This window comes from Lepisosteus oculatus, chromosome 11 (genome assembly GCF_040954835.1).
Source record: "Lepisosteus oculatus isolate fLepOcu1 chromosome 11, fLepOcu1.hap2, whole genome shotgun sequence".
NCBI classification, from domain to species: Eukaryota; Metazoa; Chordata; class Actinopteri; order Semionotiformes; family Lepisosteidae; genus Lepisosteus; species Lepisosteus oculatus.
This window is the reverse complement of record NC_090706.1, coordinates 16226962-16245876: the sequence shown is the minus strand read 5'-3', so window position 1 is coordinate 16245876 and position 18915 is coordinate 16226962. Positions and strand designations below refer to the sequence as shown.

The following is an 18915-nucleotide window of genomic DNA, read 5'->3' as shown; positions in this document are numbered from 1 at the left end:
TTATTTCAACTGTTTGCAACTCCATAGATGTTAATGGAGTACTATACTGGTGATGTGTCAACATGTAGTGTTGATTAAAAGCTATTAAACTGTCACTTGTGACATTTGTTAAGGTATTGCAATGCCCAGAAATTATTGAATTATATATCAAACATATCTATACATGAAGACACAGGGAAATTCAGTCATATCACCCTGCAGCTTACAACTGGCAACCCACTGAAGCTAAGCAGGTGTGAGCCTGGTCAGTACCTAGATGGGAGACTCCTGGGAAGAACTAAGGCTGCTGCTGGAAGAGGTGTTAGTGGGGCCAGCAGGGGGCGCTCACCCTGCAGTCCATGTGGGTCCTAATGCCCCAGTATACTGTAAAAAGGCACTGCCCTTCGGATGAGATGTAAAACCAAGGTCCTCACTCTCTGTGGTCATTAAAAATCCCAGGGCATTTCTTGAAAAGAGTAGGGGTGTAACCCCAGTGTCCTGGCCAAATTTCCCACTGGCCCTTACCAATCATGGCCTCCTAATAATCCCCATCTATGGACTGGCTTCATCACTCTGTTCTCCCCCCCACTGATAGCTGGTGTGTGTGAGTGTACTGGCACACTATGGCTGCCATCGCATCACCAAGTTGGGGCTGCACACTGGTGCTGGTGGATAGGAGTCCCCATTACCTATATAGTGCTTTGAGTAGAGTGTCCATGAAAAGTGCTATATAAGTGTAAGCAATTATTATTAATAATTAAAAGTGGTCCTTCATCACACTGCTCAATGCATATGCGAAAGTAGACTGTTCTTCCATCACAAAATCCCTGGGTTCTTTCCCATGAGGACGAGATGTATGTTTTATTGTATATACAGTATGTAGTGGTTGCTACATAAATAGTCCATTGGTCTTGTCATCATTGAAACGTTTCCTGTCTTTTGACTGAAATGCACGATCAGCCATGCGGACAGACTGTGGAACAGCGATTTTTGCTTGAGTTGCACAGTGAAAGCTGGAGAACATGGCTTTCAAAATCCTGTGCTGTTTTAAAAGCTGCATACTCACTCGCATCTTTACATACAGGCGAAAATGCGCAGGTTAGACGTCCTTCACTTAACTCTGGTGTCACCTGGCACATTTCTGACTCCGTGCAAGGTGAGAAGCCTCACTGCCTCACTGGACAAAGGGACTTGGCACTTTCAGTGCCCAGTTGGCACTAAAGCCACAATGTCACTGACTGTACTATTGCCATTAGTTTCCATTTTCCTTTCACGAAAAGCTCTAGATGGGCTGTTGACGTCTTGAGCAAATGGTGCAGAAAAAGGGAAGTGTTTTCCAGGATTCTCCTTTTTTTTCCCCTCTTTTGCAGGATGAAGCTGACCAGGGGGCACCAATGGCGTCTCACAGCACACCGCCTGCATGGAGAGCAGAGCTGTGTAAGATAGTACTCTCCTGTAGTGCGCGCGTGCGCGTGCTTGTGTGTGTGTGTGTTGTTCCACCATGTTATAAGCCCATTTCCTTTTGGGATTGCTCCAATTCCCTGTTAGGCAGGACTGACCGGGGGAAAGATGGAGCTGGTTGTTGCGGGGGGGGGGTTAGGAGTGTGTGTGTGGAGGCGGGGGGGCGTTTCCTTATCTAACAGGCACAGGCAGCTTTTGAGTCACTTATCAGCTCCAACCACATTGCAAAAGAGCATCCTCTTGTCCACTGAGCGAAGGAAATCTCTCCACAACAGAGCTCTGAGCTGCAGAGAGCCAGCTCTTTCCAATAGGCAGCCAGTCTACCTCCCCGCTAGAGTGCAGGGAGAGAGAGGGAGCGAGGAGGGGTGGGAGCTGCCTCTTCACTGGTTCTGAATTTTTGGTGGCCGCCGCAGTAAACAAGTGACAGTAGGCGCGCATTCTGCAGAGAAGACTGCTTTTGGGGATGAGTGTTCTTTTGCAGTGAGGATTTGCCAGCCTGGCTTGGAGTCCCCTTGGCTTTGGGGCAGCCGAAGACGTGCTCCCGTCGGCCTGGATGGTGAACCGTCAGCCTGCCCCCCCTCCTACCCCCATCAGCTGGGGGCTGTGTCGGTCTCTACAGATCGCCTCGCGCTGACTGGAAGGGCCATCAGCACCTCCACCGCGCGCCCACGGACTGGGAGAAGGGTGACTGGGGTGCCCAGCAGTGGGGTGTGTGCGCGTGCCTGCGTGTCTCGGGGGAAGAGGGGTTCACAAGGAGTTTGGTGCTGAGAACCCGGGAGCTCGTTACAGCCAGGACGTCAGAAACGGGATTAAAAAAAACAGAGGGGGAGAGGCAGCGGTGGAGGTGACGCGTGCTCCTGACTGTGGACATGGACTGGACACACCAGGTGAACTGGGCTGGGGGTTCGTTTGTGGTCTGTGAGCGTACCAGTGGGTTAACATGGTGAGTGAACCATCACAGTTATCACCGGGGTGAGCTGTGCTGCTGTACAGGCAGCAGCAGTAATCATGATCTTGCCTGCAGGGGTTTTCCGATTTTGATTCAGAAGTATTGTTTTTTCTTTTACAATATGTACTTGGACAAATCTTGATTTGTTTGCTTAGTGCCACAAGAAGTGGCTGACTCTGCTTAGGCTTTGAAAGAATATCACTTAGACTTTGAAAGATTATTTCTTGGGCATTAAAAGAATATTGATTTTGATCCAAAGTCTCTTTGGTTGCAATGTGTGTTGTGTTTCAGCCTGCGTGTGTGCTTTGCTTTGGTGCTTGATGCAAAGACAAACAGAAGATGAGATTCCTTTGAAAACGTTAAAAAGGGTGAGGAGTTTCAAACTATTTTAAGATTAAGGAGCTCCTACAAACTGTTGAATTCTAAAGTTCAAAATATTTTAATTCATTAGATTTAATTACACTTTCCTTTTAATTTTTTTACAGGTTTCCTGTTCTTAATTAAATCTAAAATAAAAGAAATGTACATATTAATAATTCGTATATATTTTCATAATCAAAACCTTAAACTCAACTATCTAATTGCTAGCTGTGCGTCATTTATAGTCTGTTTTTGGAATTCGTCAGTATGGGGAGGATTGATTTATTATACGTTATTCTCTTACATGAATACACAGACATGAGAGAAACAAAGAAATGTAGCGGTCAATTAGACAGTATTTCTAAACCTGTGTCGCCCTTCTGGACAGGCCGACGAACTTTCCTGACATAAGTGACATCTAAATCTACTTGAAACCGTGGCTGTTATTCTCCAGAGCTGTTTTCCCCAAACAAAACGACGGTTTAAATTCAGATGGAGAACAATTAAAAGCTTAAACATAATTACAGCCGGTTGCCTTATCGTTATTTTGCCAAGTGTAGTTTTCATGCACGGTATATACCATATTCTTGATTTCCGATTCTTTTCGAAGACACGTTTCAATATTCTCGGGAATTAACCGGGAATTAACGTTACCCAGAACTGGGGACTCCTCGCCTTTTTCGTGTTTCCCGAAATCCAAATTTTGCGCTTTATTCCGCTTTCTGTGGCGTGACAGTTATATTTGGATGTAGATATGTTGCAATTCCTCCAAATCTTAAGCAACCGCCGAGAAAAGGGAACATTTTCATATTATTAACATTGCATCATTGAACCGATGAACTTTCTGCATGAAGACATCTTGTCGTTTATCGAATCAATTTACTGTCTTGTAGGTATTCAAATAAAGTCTCCTCCATAATATCGTGACAATGTTATTATTTTATTATTTTTACATTTTAAAACATAAAAAGTTGTAAAATAAATTATTTGATTATGAACGGCCTGTAGGTAAAAGGTAGTTAATAATAACATTAATAATAATACAAATAAATGATATAATTAATTATAATTTGTTAAACAGTTTAAACACGAAACGCCCACACCAGATAACGAACATTTCTGTGAGGCATTTAACGTGTTCTTTTAACAGTAAAACTCTTCGTGGACTCCAGTAAACAATTTGCCTGTTATAGTTAATGCGTTTTTGTAATTTATCTTTCTAAAAGACATTCGATTTGTAGTCCGGCTGGAAGTTTAAGATATTATATATTACAAAAAGCAAGCTTGAAATATTTTTTACACTAACTGTTAATGTTATTTTATATCCATAAAACCCAGTTCAATTTCGGAAACGGGCTTTTCAATAGATTTTTTTTCCCGTGCCTAAAACGGGTTTTAAGAACCTATTGAAGAATCCTCGTAGGGTTAAACCTGATTCTTAGTACAAATGACTTCGATAATGTGCGGCTCCAGTGCGCTCTGTGCCCAAATTATTTTCCCAAAGAGAGCAGCCTGTGATCGAAAGCAGGTTTCAAAACGGCATGAGGTGAACGTGTTACGTGCTATTGAATTAATTGGAATCGCCTGCTGCGAATAACGACAGAATTGTAATACTCAGCAGGAATTCAAATTCCTAATTCAACAGAAATCGCCAATTGCTGCTATAACCCGAATTACTGAATCGTTTTATCGTTTTGTTGGAAAAGTTCGCATAACAAATAGTATCGATGAAGACGCTGTAATAATAATTACAAATGACTAATATTATTTTATTAATATTATTATTGTTATTGTTTCTTGTAAGATTCTCTATTATTTTGATCACATCAATGCCATTTTATCGAATATATGCATTTTGAGCTATAGTACGCCGTCAGTGCTACATTTCATTTTCATGACGAAGGTGTATAAGCTTGCTAGCATATAGAACCAGTCGGTTTGTCAGTCATGTGGTCATAACTGAGGGAACAAAGCCTTCTAAAATAAATACGAAGATATTCTAACAGCGGAACCCGTGTAAATACTGTAGCATTTGTCGATCAGAGGGTAGTTAACATTTAAGGCCACGAATCTCTAGGTTACTCTTTCAGTCTCACTGATGACCGTAAATTTGTCTTCCGTTTTAATGGTACACAAGAATAAAAAACAACAACAACAACAACAGGTAAGATACAGCACAGTGAAATTTGACCCCCCAAAAAATAACAAAAGCCTTCATTGACGTTGTCACCTTGATCTGTTGTTTCGTCTTCTACTGTATAATGTACATCTGAACAAAGGCTTTACATTTCCCGAAGGCAGATGTTTCGGTCGTTTGCATGATAAATTCAGTTTAGCTCGGTCACACGTACCGGACCCGCGCTGGAACATTTTCTCTCATCCCGTCATTTCAGGGGGTAACTCATATTGTGGACCATATGCCCCATCGCAAAAAGAGCCAAGTGGAGGCGTGTGTTTTCCCCCAAAAACACCAACTTCCAAATTACCGAGGAAGACAAAGGTCATAAGGTTTTTTTTCTTCACTCCATCCGCACAAATAATATCGGTCTCATTAGGGGTCCTCAGGATCTGGCACCTGAAAGGACAATGGTCCAGCATTTTTATAGATGTCCTTAGGGCATTACATACTTTAGTACTGGGTAAAGATATTGAATGGGTTTAGCTACAGAAAATAAAACAAACTCTTTAAATAATTGATTAATTGGTTAAGTACTGAAACTGTGCTTAGCTTAATGACTTAATTGTATAAATCCCTTCTTTAATTGATCACAGTGAAATTATTCTACATCTTTAGAAATAGTTCAGGTGGGTAGCTGTGTCAGCATGCATAGGCTGCAGAGGAACAAGTGAAGGTTTATTCAATGTTGAAAAGAGAAGAAAAGAAACACATTTTAGCTGTGGAATAAACCTTTACTTGCATCTTTAGAAATAAGTGATTTATCGCATGCTGGAGGAGGGTTGGACCTGACACGTATTTCTCTAAAAAAAATGAGACTCCCATGAGACAAATATGGTTGTAGTTATTCATAGGCAAAAGCTAGACTCCCTGAATAACTATTACCTTCAATTATATTGTATTGGATTAGACCATCTGCAATGTTATTACAGTGGAGCGTGAATCGATTACATTAAGTCTTTGCAGTGTCTTCTTCTTGCTGTCATATTCAAAGGCAGATATGATTTTGCACTAAAAAATGAAGTATTTTAAAATCTACATCCAGCCTGATTTTCTTGATTTCTTCCTCCACAAGAAACTCTGGCTCGTCTGTCGTTGTCTTCAATTGAAATTGCCATTGTCTTTAATTGACTTTAATCTGAATGCCTGTGGGCAATTGAGCGCGATTGAACACGCGAGTCATATGTAAGGCTGCCTCAAATCATCGGAGGGCCGATCCTTCACTTTGAACCTCCTGTTCTTGTGCTCTTTTCAATCTGAGCACACTTGTGTACACACACGTGTACTGAGAGAGGCACAGGGTTTCTCATTCTGCAGCGCGACACCAGGAGGATGCAGCAGCTGCTGCTGTGGCTCTCGGCGCCCGAGCTCAGTTTACACAAATCGAAAGTTCTCCTTGCGTTGGCGGGGCAACGTGGCCTGAACAAGCGGGAGCTGAATGAGACTTGCGTGTTCTTGATCATCAAACAAGATGGACGGGTGGCTCTGGATGGGAGGAGCAGAGTCCCCCTGGGCGAGGGGGAATGAGACATAGTCTTTTGACCTGGGTGGTGCAGTGGGGGTACACCTGGCTGCGCTTTGGGGGAGCTGACTCAACTTTCCAGGGCACTGTTATTGAGGTGTTGGCTTACAAAGCAGGTTCAAGCTCATCTTGGGATGACACAACCCACGAGAAGTACAGAAAAAGGCAAATTGGTTTTGGATGAAGAAGCTGAGTTCTTCTGTGTTGCAGGAGTGTGTGTGTGTGTGTTGGGGGGGGGGGGTAGTTTATTTCAAGAGTTTCAGACCAAGTCAGGCAGTGAAAGCTTAAGGATGACAGCAAGGGCTCCAGCCACTGAGAGTCACAATGACTGAGTGAGTAGAAATGACCAAGGCCTACAGGTGGTGGTTTCATAGCCCACAAGACACGACCATTGTTACCCGTTTCCTTTCAGCAGGTTTCGGTATCTTATTATGGGGTGGCATTGATTTGTAAGTTGTTTTTCTTTAAACGTGAAGTCTGCTTCTTTCACCCAGTAAACTCTCAGCGGCGATATTTACCAGTGTTTCTGGGTGTCCAGGCTTTAGAGAGGTCTAAAATTGAACTAAGGTCTAAAATTGAACTATTTGATGTGAATTTCAGGCACTCCTCTGAAATGTTTTCATGTAGCCTGAGCTGATAGCAGTTCAGGGCCCCCTGGGTTCAGAAACCAACCAAGCATCTTTTTTCCGACGAGAAGGGTTACTTTAGGATTCTTTTCCATGAAGAGGAGGCCATTTAGTCTGTCTAACTTGTGTGATGCCTAGTACATAACTGGTCCCAGCATCTCGTCCAGCTGCTTTTGGGAAAGGAGCCAGGGTACCGACCTCATGGCTTCATGGCTGGGCAGATTGTTCCATTCGTCCACCACCCCTCTCGAATGAGAAGTCTGCACCAGAGACAAGGGTTCGAGCTGGGCCAGGAGCCAGCGCCTTCACTCGGAAGCCAAGTCTGGTTTTCCCACATACAGTATGGGTACTGCAAAACGTTGAGGGATGTAAAAAGACCTGCCTGAAGTTTCTTTTGCGTGTCTGTGTTTTTCCAGGTCCACACTGGAAGACTTCAGAATTCCTCTCTCCTGGGAAGACTTAGAGTGATCTGAGTGAGGAGCAGCTGATCATGTGAGCTCCACAGGTCCCTGGAGATTACAGTCGCACACAACACACTCGCTCGGAGACGGAGCTTAAGGGAGGTGGTATCCAGTCTTCCACACAGCTGCTCATGGACCTCCGTGGAATTTGGGAGCAGCATCCCAGTGGGTCCAGTGCATTACAAGCCCAAATCCGGCTGTTGGTTTTAGTGCTGGCGGGGCTTAGGGTCCGGCAGGCAAGATAACACAATCAGGACAGCCAGCCCAGCCAGGGAGGATCCTTATAAACACAGATCCAACGTGAGAACTCCAACACCAAGGCCTGGGTGAAGGCGGACGGCCAGACTCTTGGGGAGGGCCAACGGAGAGAAACCCCTCCCCCCAAGCGGGCTCTGAACCCAGTGCGAGCAGCCACACATGACATCACGGCTTTCGCACACGTCTCGGAAAACCTACCGGCCGCCTTAAAACGCCCGTGCGGAGAGGCGCGGCGGGCCCATCGCGGAGAACACGAGAGACGGCCAGACTCCAGGCCTGCCGAGGGGCAGAGACGCGAGGGGCGTCGCGGAAACAGATGCCAGATCTGTAGAAAGGAGGAGAGGGGAGGCAAAGATACATGGATGGATGCCCACAGGCGTCCTGTATAACGGCATATGCGCTCTCTTGATCAGCCGCCCTCTTGCAGGCTCACGCCCACCCGCAGGAGAGGAGCGTCTTGACATGCAGAGGTGATACGGACAGCCTCGAATGTTTCCAGCCCCCGACAGACTCTCCCCGCCGAAGTGACCCCCGCGAGCGCTCCAACAGCAGAAATATCCCTCCCCCCGGCCTCCGCCAGAGCACAATTAAAATTAAAAGGCCAAAGACTCAGACAAAGAAGCAAAATGATGGAAAAGCTGGAGCCCAGCGGCTCTCCCGCCCCCCCGGCCTCTGCTGCTGGTGAGCGCCAGAGCCCTCTCCAGACTGCATCTCTGGCAATTAGCAGCCCGCTGCCTAACGAGCAGGAGAGCGAGGGAGGCACGTCCCAGGCCGCGGCCGCTGGCTCCCCTGGGGGGGCGGCCACCCCGAGTCGCCGGGAAGCAGCTGAGCCTGTTGCCATGGAAACCACCGGTCAAGCGAGGACGCCCCCTCTTCCTTCGACCCCTGCTTCGTCGTCCTCCTCCTCCTCCTCTGAACTGGCCCCCCTGCCACCCAACGTCCCTGTCATCAGCCTCGGCCACAGCAAGCCACCCATGCCCCCCATGCCTGGCACGCCAGCTTTAGGGAGCAGAGTGGTGCCCACAACTGAACTGACTGCCCTGCACCCCATCCCCTCGCTAGTGCAGTGCCCTACGGACTCCCGGGTCTCCCAGCTGGCCGCCCTGACCGCTGCCACCCCTGGAATGCCAGCCCAGATGTCCCCCGTGCCCGTCCTGCCCAGCACCCTGCTGCCTCCTCAGTACCTGCCTGGGCATCCCTTTCTGAACAGGTAGACCCCCCGCCCATCTGTCCGTGTGTCTCTTTCAGGTTTGAGCAGAGCCAGCGGTACGATCAGGCATTGGGGCAAACAGGATGAGAAGGGGGCAGGGAGGCCGCACTCAGCTGTTACGAGGAGGAATTTTGTGTTCCGGAAAAATACCGGACGCCAAATCCGTGTTGAGTGGTGACCAATCCCAAACCTTGAAGGATAGGTACAGCGATGACAAAGACCAATACAAATGTATGTGTTATTTGTCACATGAGGCTAGACTTACCTGCTGTTGGGACTTAGTGAGGACTGGGTGAAGGTCAGATAGGTGTTAATATAGAAAAAAACAAAGAATTGTAAGAGGGTGTGCTTTCTTTTTCACATTACTCTACATCCGTGACACGAAACAAGTGTCAGCTTTGGATCAGTGCTGGGGTGGCTCAGAGCAGTGCTCAAAGTTCTGGATCTCTAGCCCAGAGGCTGCAGGCCTGAGATCCCACTGTGGACAGCATGATCCCCTGGAGCAAGAGGCTTTGCCCTCATTGCCCCAGTCCACCACGCTATAGCACTGGGTACCAGCATGGGAACTCTGTGATGGACTCCTGTCCCATCCAGAGTGGAGTCACACACTCTCAGTCTGCTTAACGTTACTTAGATTGGGAAGTTCTCTTTCCTGATGAGCCACAAGCCTTGAGAACCTTTTATTTTTTTTTCAGTAATTTAGGGCGTCATTAGTTGAATAACTGTATGCTCCAGATTACATCAAAATATGTCCAATCACAAATGAAGAAACGCAGTAGCTGGCAGCATTTTCAATGTTGTTCTAGATGTAATATCCTCCTAGAGGCCTGTGATTTGTGATTGATTTCACCTGGGCATGGGTCAGGAACGCAGGGGTGAAGAAATACATGCTGGGAAGTGAAGTTCAAGACCAAGGCAGGAAGTGAGGTCAGTGGCTTGAACTAAGAGATTTGACTGCTTTCTCAAAAGGTAGCTTGTGAACACTTCCCATAGTCCCATGCACACCAAGAGGTGGTTTTGAAAACCTGGTGGTAGTCATCAGTTTTGACCCTGAGACATGGGAGTACAGTACTGCAGTGAGCTCATAAGTGTCTTGTGCATCTGGCAGAGTGTAATGGGCATTATACAGTATTAATACTCGGGGGTTCAAAGGGACGTTGCTACTTTGCTGAAAGACCTACGAATACAGAAAAAAACATTTGAATCTCAGCTCAGGAGGGAACCCCAACATTTTAAACTGGGGGCAATTACACAAAGTGCAACTGAAAGGCCAATGTAATGTGTTGTGTTGCACAACTCTTTGTAAGTATCTTACAGGTGCAGAGGACTTCTCTGATAGGCAGGGCCAAGCTCTGCATTCTACACCCTGCACCCTTGATTATTTGATTTTGACCTTAAGGTTGCTGTGAAAATCAAAAGGCCTATAGCAGCCCTTGATGACCAGAGCTGGAGGCCCTTGACCTGCTGTACAGGACCTGTCCCTGCAATGGGCCTTTTCTGGTGCAGCTCTTCTTGGTTCACCACACATTGCCACACAGTTCCTGCCCCTGCAGGGGAGCATTGCGCTACTGGGCCGGCCACAGCCCACAGCCCACAGCCCACAGAGGCTGCACAGCTGTTGCAGCCTTCCGTCCCCGGGAGAAACACTTTCACTGCTGGCCAGAAGGACATCCTTTCATCTAGGTGGTAATGGGCCATTGAAACCACCCCTTCCAGAGATCGATTATTGCTCTTGAAAGTTCCAGTTGTGGAACTGTATATACTCGGCTATACCTGAGGAAGGCGGAGCGGTGGCTCTGTGGCTAAGGATCTGCGCCTGCGGCTGGAAGGTTGCCGGTTCGTATCCCGTGGCTGGCAGAGGAATCCTACTCCGTTGGGCTCCTGAGCAAGGCTATTAACCCCAACTGCTCCAGGGGCGCTGTATAAATGGCTGACCCTGTGCTCTGACCCCAAGCTTCTCTCCCTGTCTGTGTGTCTCATGGAGAGCACATTGGGGTACTGTATATGAAAAGACAAATTCCTAATACAAGAAATAGTATATGGCCAATAAAATTGTCTTATCTTATCTACTGATGTTGCAAAGAATTCTATAGGTTGTACTTTGCCAAAGGGCTTCAGAAAACTGTGCAGCACTAATTAGTTTTTGCTAGGGTGCTTTAGTTTTTCTCAAGGTATTATTCCTTTTATAAATGGAGCTGTTTTTTCCTGTATATCACTTTTTCATGCTCTTGTTCAATACGCTGTGTAGTATAGATCAATATCTTTTTTTCCTGAAGGTCCTTCATGCCAGGATCGGTAAAAAATACATAATAGTTCATTTTTCAACTGCCTATTTAAATTAAGCAAATGTGGATACTAGAAAAGAAGAAAACCTTTTAAATTATATTATTTGATAACTTATCTATGAAGTGGCTTTTTATAGATTAAGAATATGTATAAATTGTGAAATCTTTGTTTATTTAAATTTGCTCATTGGTTGAAATTAAGCACTCTTTGATTCAAATTCCTTCCCCCTGTCTGAATAGCAGCCCAGGTCTTAGTATGCTCATGGGCTCTGCTCTCTGATACAGCGTGACACAGATGCAGTTTCTAATTACTGACGCTCTGCTTCCAGCATGTTTCAATTCATCAAGTGTAATTTGTACCTTTAAATTAAAAAGTGTCTTGTAGAAATGATGCAGCAGAGCCTGCTTAATAAGAATGGAAAGCTTATTTAAAAAAAAAAACCTTAACTTGTATTTGAGCTTATTTTCTATTTTCCTTCCTGATTTTTTCATGATTTCTTAAAAAAAGACATGCACCCCCACCTCTGGAGCTTCGCTGTGGTACTTTTTTACAGTATGTGTGTTGTTTGTGTCACGGTTTTTCACCACACACTTATCACATTTGTGTTCAGTGAATGGCACCTACCATACCTGTCTGTTCTTTGCTGTGATTTCACTTTCACTGTGCCTTGCTGCGTTTTCTTGGCTTTTACCACACTATACTGCAGCACAGCTCTGTAAGGGTTTATGGGACTGATTGTCACTCCTGATCCTCTGAGGCCTCTGTGTTTCTCCTGTTTTGCATTCTTCACTTGAATCAGCTGTTCACTTGATGGGTCTTAATTCCCACTATTTCCAGGGATTAATAGTTTAATCCACTATTTGAGGATTAATAGTTAGCTGCAAATCCAGGGGAACTGTGGCCCTACAGGGCCAGGAGTGACTGGCTCGGGTCTATGGGCTAGAATCAGGAGCTGTGAAGATGTTTAAAACATGTGAAAGATCCGAAAGTAGTTTGATCGTCATGACTCCGGGTGGCATATTGGCGTACAGTATATGTCCTTGTCCTCATGGCTGGGCTGGCTGCTTCAGGACCCCACAGCTCTTAGTTCTCTAAGAAAAGAAACCCACCCAGCTTTCTGTCTTGCTTACACTCCCTTGAGATCAGTGGTGCTTCCCAACCCTGCTGCTCAGAACACTGTGTTATCATTCCAGATGACACATCTACATCTCCAGTGCTAACTGATGACTTACAGTAATTCATCTGCTTACTTGTACTTATTGTACTTACTTTTACTTATCTCTTTGGTCAGTCCTGAGTTTCAATAACATCTTATTTCCTTATTTCAGGGGGTTCTATTCCCAACAACATCAGCACGCAGGACCTTACTCAGCCTCTCGACTTGCTTGCTGTTATTTCTGCCTAAACAGCTCTTAATAAATATTATGATAATAGTTGGGCAATTGATGATGAAGAGACATGGGTGGGAATGGCACTGTATCTGACACGCCTAAATCTGGGAGTGACACTGTATCACACACCCCTACAGCTGGGAGTAACACTGTATCACACACCCCTACAGCTGGGAGTGACACCATATCAGACACCCCTACAACTGGGAGTGACACCGTATCACACACCCCTACAGCTGGGAGTGACACCGTATCACACACCCTTTCAGCTAGGAGTGACACCGTATCACACACCCCTACAGCTGGGAGTGACACCGTATCACACACCCCTACAGCTAGGAGTGACACCGTATCACACACCCCTACAGCTAGGAGTGACACCGTATCACACACCCCTACAGCTAGGAGTGACACCGTATCACACACCCCTACAGCTGGGAGTGACACCGTATCACACACCCCTACAGCTGGGAGTGACACCGTATCACACACCCCTACAGCTGGGAGTGACACCGTATCACACACCCCTACAGCTGGGAGTGACACTGTATCACACACCCCTACAGCTGGGAGTGACACCATATCAGACACCCCTACAGCTGGGAGTGACACCGTATCACACACCCCTACAGCGGGGAGTGACACAGTATCACACACCCCTACAGCGGGGAGTGACACTGTATCACACACCCCTAAAGCGGGGCGTGACACTATATCAGGGCAGAAAGAGAAACTGGAAATCAGATTAATCAGTGATGAAGAAGCCAGTGGTTAGCTAGAGCAAAAACCAGCAAACACAGCGTTCCTCCTGGACCAGAGCTGGGAACCACTGCTCAGGATTGTTAAGGTAGTTGCAATACTGGTTTTGTGTAAAAATAAAAGGCTCTGCTGCCCGCTGTATCAGTGCTTTATCCGTGGTGAGCAGTGGCCCTGGGCTTGTATGCACCCGGTAATCTTTTCTACTTTCCCTCCTTCTGTGCCAGTCCTTACCTGGGGTCATCGGCCAGCTTTGGAGTTTTCGCCAGCAGCCGCATGAAGAGAAGACCCTCCGCGCACTTTGAAATGGACTTGCCTGAAGGTTAGCTCCCGCCTGCGGCCTGCTGCCTGCAGTGTGTCAGCGGGCGATGGCTTGGCAGCACCCTGCCTTCAGGGACAGTATCGTAGCATAGTATCAAGGCTCACGGAAGAGTCCCGAGCTGGTGGGGCTCATAGAATCCAGAAAGCCACTAAGAATGACAGATTTAAAAATAAATCATTTAAAATATAGATACAATAGTCATAGTCAACAGGAAAAAAAGGTCTTTGTGATCAAACCGCCATCTGAACCACTTAATGTCTATATTCTAAAGAAGTTCAGGTGGGTAGCTGCGTCAGCATGCGTAGTTTGCAAAGTAACACGTAATAGGTTTATTCCTTGCTGAAAAGAGAAGAGAGAAAACACAATGTTTCGGCTGTGGAACCTTCTTTGGGTGAGAAGACCACCCAAAGAAGGCTCCACGGCTGAAAAGTTGTGTTTTCTTTCTTCTCTTTTCAGCATATTGTAAAGAATATTGTCAGGATGTTTGATTTCAATTTTTACAGGATTGAAAATGTAATATTCAGGGTCAACCTGTAACACATCCTGGCTTGGGAAGAACAGGTCACATATTGAAGCAGGCATGTCTGCAGAGTGTTTGTGCTTCTGAAGTTCCAATCATGGAAGGGCTCTGGAGATTTGTGCTAGTTGATTTTGAAACCTGATCTCTGTGCCTGGGAGGGCGAGGAAACCGTAACGTGGGGCTGTGTGAGTTATCAGTTCCTGGATGGGCACGGTATTTTCTGACCTTGGTATAAGCAGTCTCTCAATCACTCAAGTGTTCTGACTATCTGAATGACTGGGGATCTCTCGGTGCTCTCCAGGCTCCTCCTAGCTTTTTATAAGATAGAGCAAAAGCCAGAATGTCAAGCAATATGTCTAGCACTGACCTGAAACCCAGCAAATCTTCAGTTTGTCCCGTTGTGTGCATGTATGTGTATGTGAGTATGTGTGTATGTGAGGGTGTGCAGTGTGTATGTCTCTGAGTCTATGTTTGTGTTAGTGTGTACAGGTTTGTGCAGGTATGTGTGTCTGTGAGTCTGTGTGTGTCTGTGAGTCTGTTTGTCTGTATGTGAGTGTGTGCAGCTGTGAGTGTCTGTGAGTCTATGTGTGTGTTTATGTGAGTGTGTGCAGCTCTGAGTGTTTGTGAGTCTGTGTGTGTGTGTGAGGGTGTGCAGGTCTGTGTGTCTGTGAGTCTATCTGTGTGTGTATGTGAGTGTGTGCAGGTCTGTGTGTTAGTGAGTCTATGTGTGCAGGTGTGCAGGTGTGTGAGTCTGTGAGTCTGTATGGATCATGGTCAAGTCAATAATGAGAACCAGGCGGCTGTGTTGCAGGCCCGCCCCAGAAGCTGGCCCGCAGGGTCTTCACGAACAGTCGGGAGCGCTGGCGGCAGCAGAACGTCAACGGGGCCTTCTCCGAGCTGAGGAAGCTGATCCCCACGCACCCGCCCGACAAGAAGCTCAGCAAGAACGAGATCCTGCGGCTGGCCATGAAGTACATCAACTTCCTGGTCAAGCTGCTCAACGACCAGGCCTCCGACCAGGGAGCAGGGGGAGCTGCAGGCGAGGAGGACCAGGGGGAGGGGGAGAACAACAAGCTGGAGCTCCACTCTGACCTCCCGCGGGCCCCCCCCGGCCAACCCCACGCCCCCCCACCGCAGCTGGGGCAGGCCACCGCCTGCCGGGGCAGGGACTCCTCCGACTCCGTGGTTGCCACGGGGACCTCCCCCGGCTCCAGTTGCTACGGCGACACGGGCAGCCCCGACAGCGAGGAAAGCATGGAGTCCAGACTGACGGCCAAGAACGGGCTGGAGCTGAAGGAGCCGATGAGGATTGTAGCCGCTGTTAACGACCAGCGGTGACGCTGCCCCCGAGAGTCAGGCTGCAGGATGCGAACTGAGACGTGAATAAACGGGGCAGACTCTACGAAACAATTGGCAGGGCCTTTTGCTGGTGTCTGCTGAGCGTTTTGATCACGTTTTTCTGTAAAGGACGTCAGAGCACATGCCCTAGACTGGGCCGCTCAAGCTGCCATGAACCGGGAGGAGATCAGTCATGCTGCTCCTCCAGGAACTTCTGGTTGTGACTTCTCTAAAGAATCGTGTATTTTTTTATGTGGGTAGAGAAAATGACATCACCTGGGGTCTCAATATCAGTTCTTCTTCATGACGTTCTTGTTTTTGTATCTGTTTGGCTGCTGTGGTGGTGCAGTGAAGTTTAGGCATTTGTGGAGGATGCTCGTCATGAATTCATCTCGTACTGCTCTTAAATTATTGCCTAGTTGCTCTACTGATCTGCGCAGCCTTTGGCTTCCTGCGAGTTGGCTGATGTCTGCGGTGTTTTCAGCAGAAATCCATGCCTTTGTGTATCAGAACCACTGGACAAGGTCTTTTTCTTTGGGCTTTAATCAAGTAAGGGCAGGTGACACAATGCTGAGAAGCCAGCTTTGTCGTGATTTTTAACATCATTTTTGAAGAGAGTGTGCGATTCACGAGCCTCCCCCTTTCACCTTTCCCTCCCTCTGGCTTTCCCAAAATGCTGCTTTAATGCAACCCTCCTTTTTATTTCCATCACCAGTCAAAGTAATATTGTAGCAATCCTGGGACCTGTTTTGCCTTTTGCTTTTCAGCACTAACAGGCCTTTCTTGTCTCTGTGAATATTGCATGGCTCCTCACATCATGGTACAATAAATAGAGCTCCCTCTCATTTCACTGTTCCTCTATTCAACATCCTCTTATCAGACGCCCAGGAGAAAGAAAGAAGTGCCTTTTTAAGCAACAGTACTGGCGGCTGCGGGCTGGTCAGATCAGATATGTTTAATATCAAAGTACTGTCTCTGAAAAACAGTAAACCAAATAGGCATTTATTCCTGTCCAAAGAGATTAGCCCAATACTCTGCTTCGGAAAAAGTGCAGCATGTGAACCTTTCAGTTTAAGACCTAGGGCTATCATAACCAGTAACCCCCCCCAAAGATCTCTATAGACACAGTCCAAAACACTTTCCACACAAAAGTATGAGGATCTCGACACATTTCCCCAAAAAGCAGCACTAGAAATACTAAGGGTTATAGATTTTCATTAGAATCGTATTAAGTGTAGGCAAAAATATTCTACTGTATCTACAACGAAGGGGATAAAGTATTTTTCAGTATTTCTGTATTAGACACCTGGTGTTAAAAAATGTGAAGGGGGCGTGCAGAGCAAATGATCGCATTGAGTGAATTAGGGGTGGAGCTTCCTTTTAGAGTTCTAAATCTTTCCAATACCCCTGTGCTTCATTCATTCATATCCCTCTCTGTATAATCTGTTGCATTCTCGGTTGCTGTTTCTAATTCAGTTGGCCTTGCTAGCTATTCCTACAGTTCCGCCCCACACCAGAGTTCTGAAAACTCAAAGGCAGGAAGTGACTTGGGGAATGTTTTTGCAGCTGCACCATCATGTTACACCAAGGGGGGGAAAGTGTCCCCCCCCCCATTCCTTCCTGTCTTTAAACTTCTGTCCTTAAGATGTTTCTTTTTTTGCTTTGGGGGAGAAAGAGGGACAAATATAGTTCATAAGATCTTTTAATGATCTATTGGAGCTGTCAAGATATATTATGACAAAGAAGGGTAGTGTAACTGCATGGGATAAATACGGAAAAACAGAAAGATAACACTGTGTGGATTTACTGCGTTGACCTTTTGTAAGGGTGTTGTCCCAACTAGCAGCGCAATGGCTGGAGCCAAGCATAGTTCCAGGAAGTGAGCAACAGTCTTTCCAATTGACGATTCTTTGTTTTTGCAAAAGTGTGAGAGCATGGGCTAGCAGTTTGGGGGATAGGAGGGGCTGAGGTTTCGAAATCCTGAGAATCATCGGGGTCTTGGGTGCGTGTGTGAGTGGATTGATTTAACAGTGTGTGAAATAAAATCCATTTGATTAAAAACAGAAGAACAGGACGCGTGTGTAATTTCGCCTGTGAGGGGCAGACCCAGGTGTGTCTTGGGCACAGGCAGTAAGATCCTTATCTCCGGTGGTCATGTGAGATAAAGGGACAGAGAGTTCTCGAGCAACGCACGGAGCACAACAGGGTAGGACAGGAAGCTACACGGTGAAAAGTACCCCCATCGGACAAGGCATGAATTCCCCTCCTCCCCCTCGCACCCAGGGCCGGTATGCTGGCATGGAGGGTGTGCCAAGCTGTCAGAAGCCTGGAACGGTAGCAGTTAGTGCTGTCTCATCGTCACCCAGCACTCTGCGGCTCTTTCGGGTGCCCAGCACCAAACGGAAGGAGAGAAAGAAACACTAAGCCAGCTCTCACACGCTGTGCCCCCTGTCCCTGCACAACAGGAAACGATCTTGCATAATGTCGGGCAGCTGCACACTTCTCCCTCAGATGCCGTTGTGAAGCTGCAGCCTGTGTTTTTTAATACAGCCCGGTTCGAGCACAGGGCGGCTCCGGTGCTGACCATGCTCAGCTGTGTTTCCAAAACACAGGCCAAGTGCAGGCTGCAGGGAAATTCACGGCAATAATAGTCGAGACGTGTGTTGCTCCTTTCATAGGATAGCCTGCACCAATGAGCAAGGGAGAGGACAGCAAGACGTGGCTGAAGTAATGAGGTGACGAAGCCCAGGCAAAGTACTCTACACAGGGGTGTCCAATGGTAAATTAAAAGTCGGAATTAATAGCAGCTAATTAATAGCTACCTGAACAAACGTCATGGTCCTCTCTTGTTATAAAGACTGAAAGGTTTTTAGAGGGAAAAAGAATTGCAAAGATGGGAAAAATTACATTATGGTTAAAACTCATATTTAGGATAGAGAAAAAGGTACAAGACAGCAGTACACATGTGATGTGTTGTGTTTGTTGTCTGTAGCTGCACACGTCCATGCTGGGGAGCTAGGGCCCCCTCCCCTGGTTTACCCCTTTCTGCTCAGGACGGGTCACGCCCCCTGCCTCCCGGGTGATAATGCAGGCGCAGATGTAGCAGCTGCCTGGCTGTGAGGCGGAGATAAACGTTTGACTTGTCTACTGGTGCACCCACACGCTCCACCTCTGCGATCAAGATCCAGCATCCACCCCCAAAACGGTGATTATTTTTATGTCCGTATCCCTTGGCGCAGTGGTTAGCATTGGGAGTCTGCTCCCTGTGCACTCGTGGGTTCCTGTGGTGGACTAGCGTCC

At 46.8% G+C, this 18915-nt stretch overlaps 1 protein-coding gene across 3 annotated transcripts; it reads left to right on the top strand.

Moving 5' to 3' along the window:
- Positions 1–1627: 1627 nt before the first annotated feature.
- On the top strand, positions 1628–17684 carry lyl1 (LYL1 basic helix-loop-helix family member). Of its 3 annotated transcripts, none has more exons than XM_006631596.3 (4): positions 1628–2383; positions 7490–9002; positions 13663–13757; positions 15089–17684. In XM_006631596.3, the coding sequence occupies exons 2-4, from the start codon at positions 8419–8421 to the stop codon at positions 15613–15615; spliced, it is 1206 nt and encodes a 401-aa protein (XP_006631659.2). In that variant the 5' UTR covers positions 1628–2383; positions 7490–8418; the 3' UTR covers positions 15616–17684. The 3 variants fall into 3 exon arrangements, with proteins under 3 accessions (XP_006631659.2, XP_015204743.2, XP_015204742.2); XM_015349257.2 differs by having other exon boundaries at positions 1629–2327; positions 15074–17684; XM_015349256.2 differs by having other exon boundaries at positions 1629–2383; positions 15074–17684.
- The last annotated feature ends 1231 nt before the right edge of the window (positions 17685–18915 follow it).

Excerpts from the sequence above, each read along its gene's own strand:
- lyl1 (XM_015349257.2), top strand. The coding sequence starts at position 8,419 with ATGATGGAAAAGCTGGAGCCCAGCGGCTCTCCCGCCCCCCCGGCCTCT. Across the intron at positions 9,003-13,662 it reads GGGCATCCCTTTCTGAACAG|TCCTTACCTGGGGTCATCGG; the intron begins GTAGACCCCCCG and ends CTTCTGTGCCAG. Across the intron at positions 13,758-15,073 it reads TGAAATGGACTTGCCTGAAG|GCGGCTGTGTTGCAGGCCCG; the intron begins GTTAGCTCCCGC and ends AATGAGAACCAG.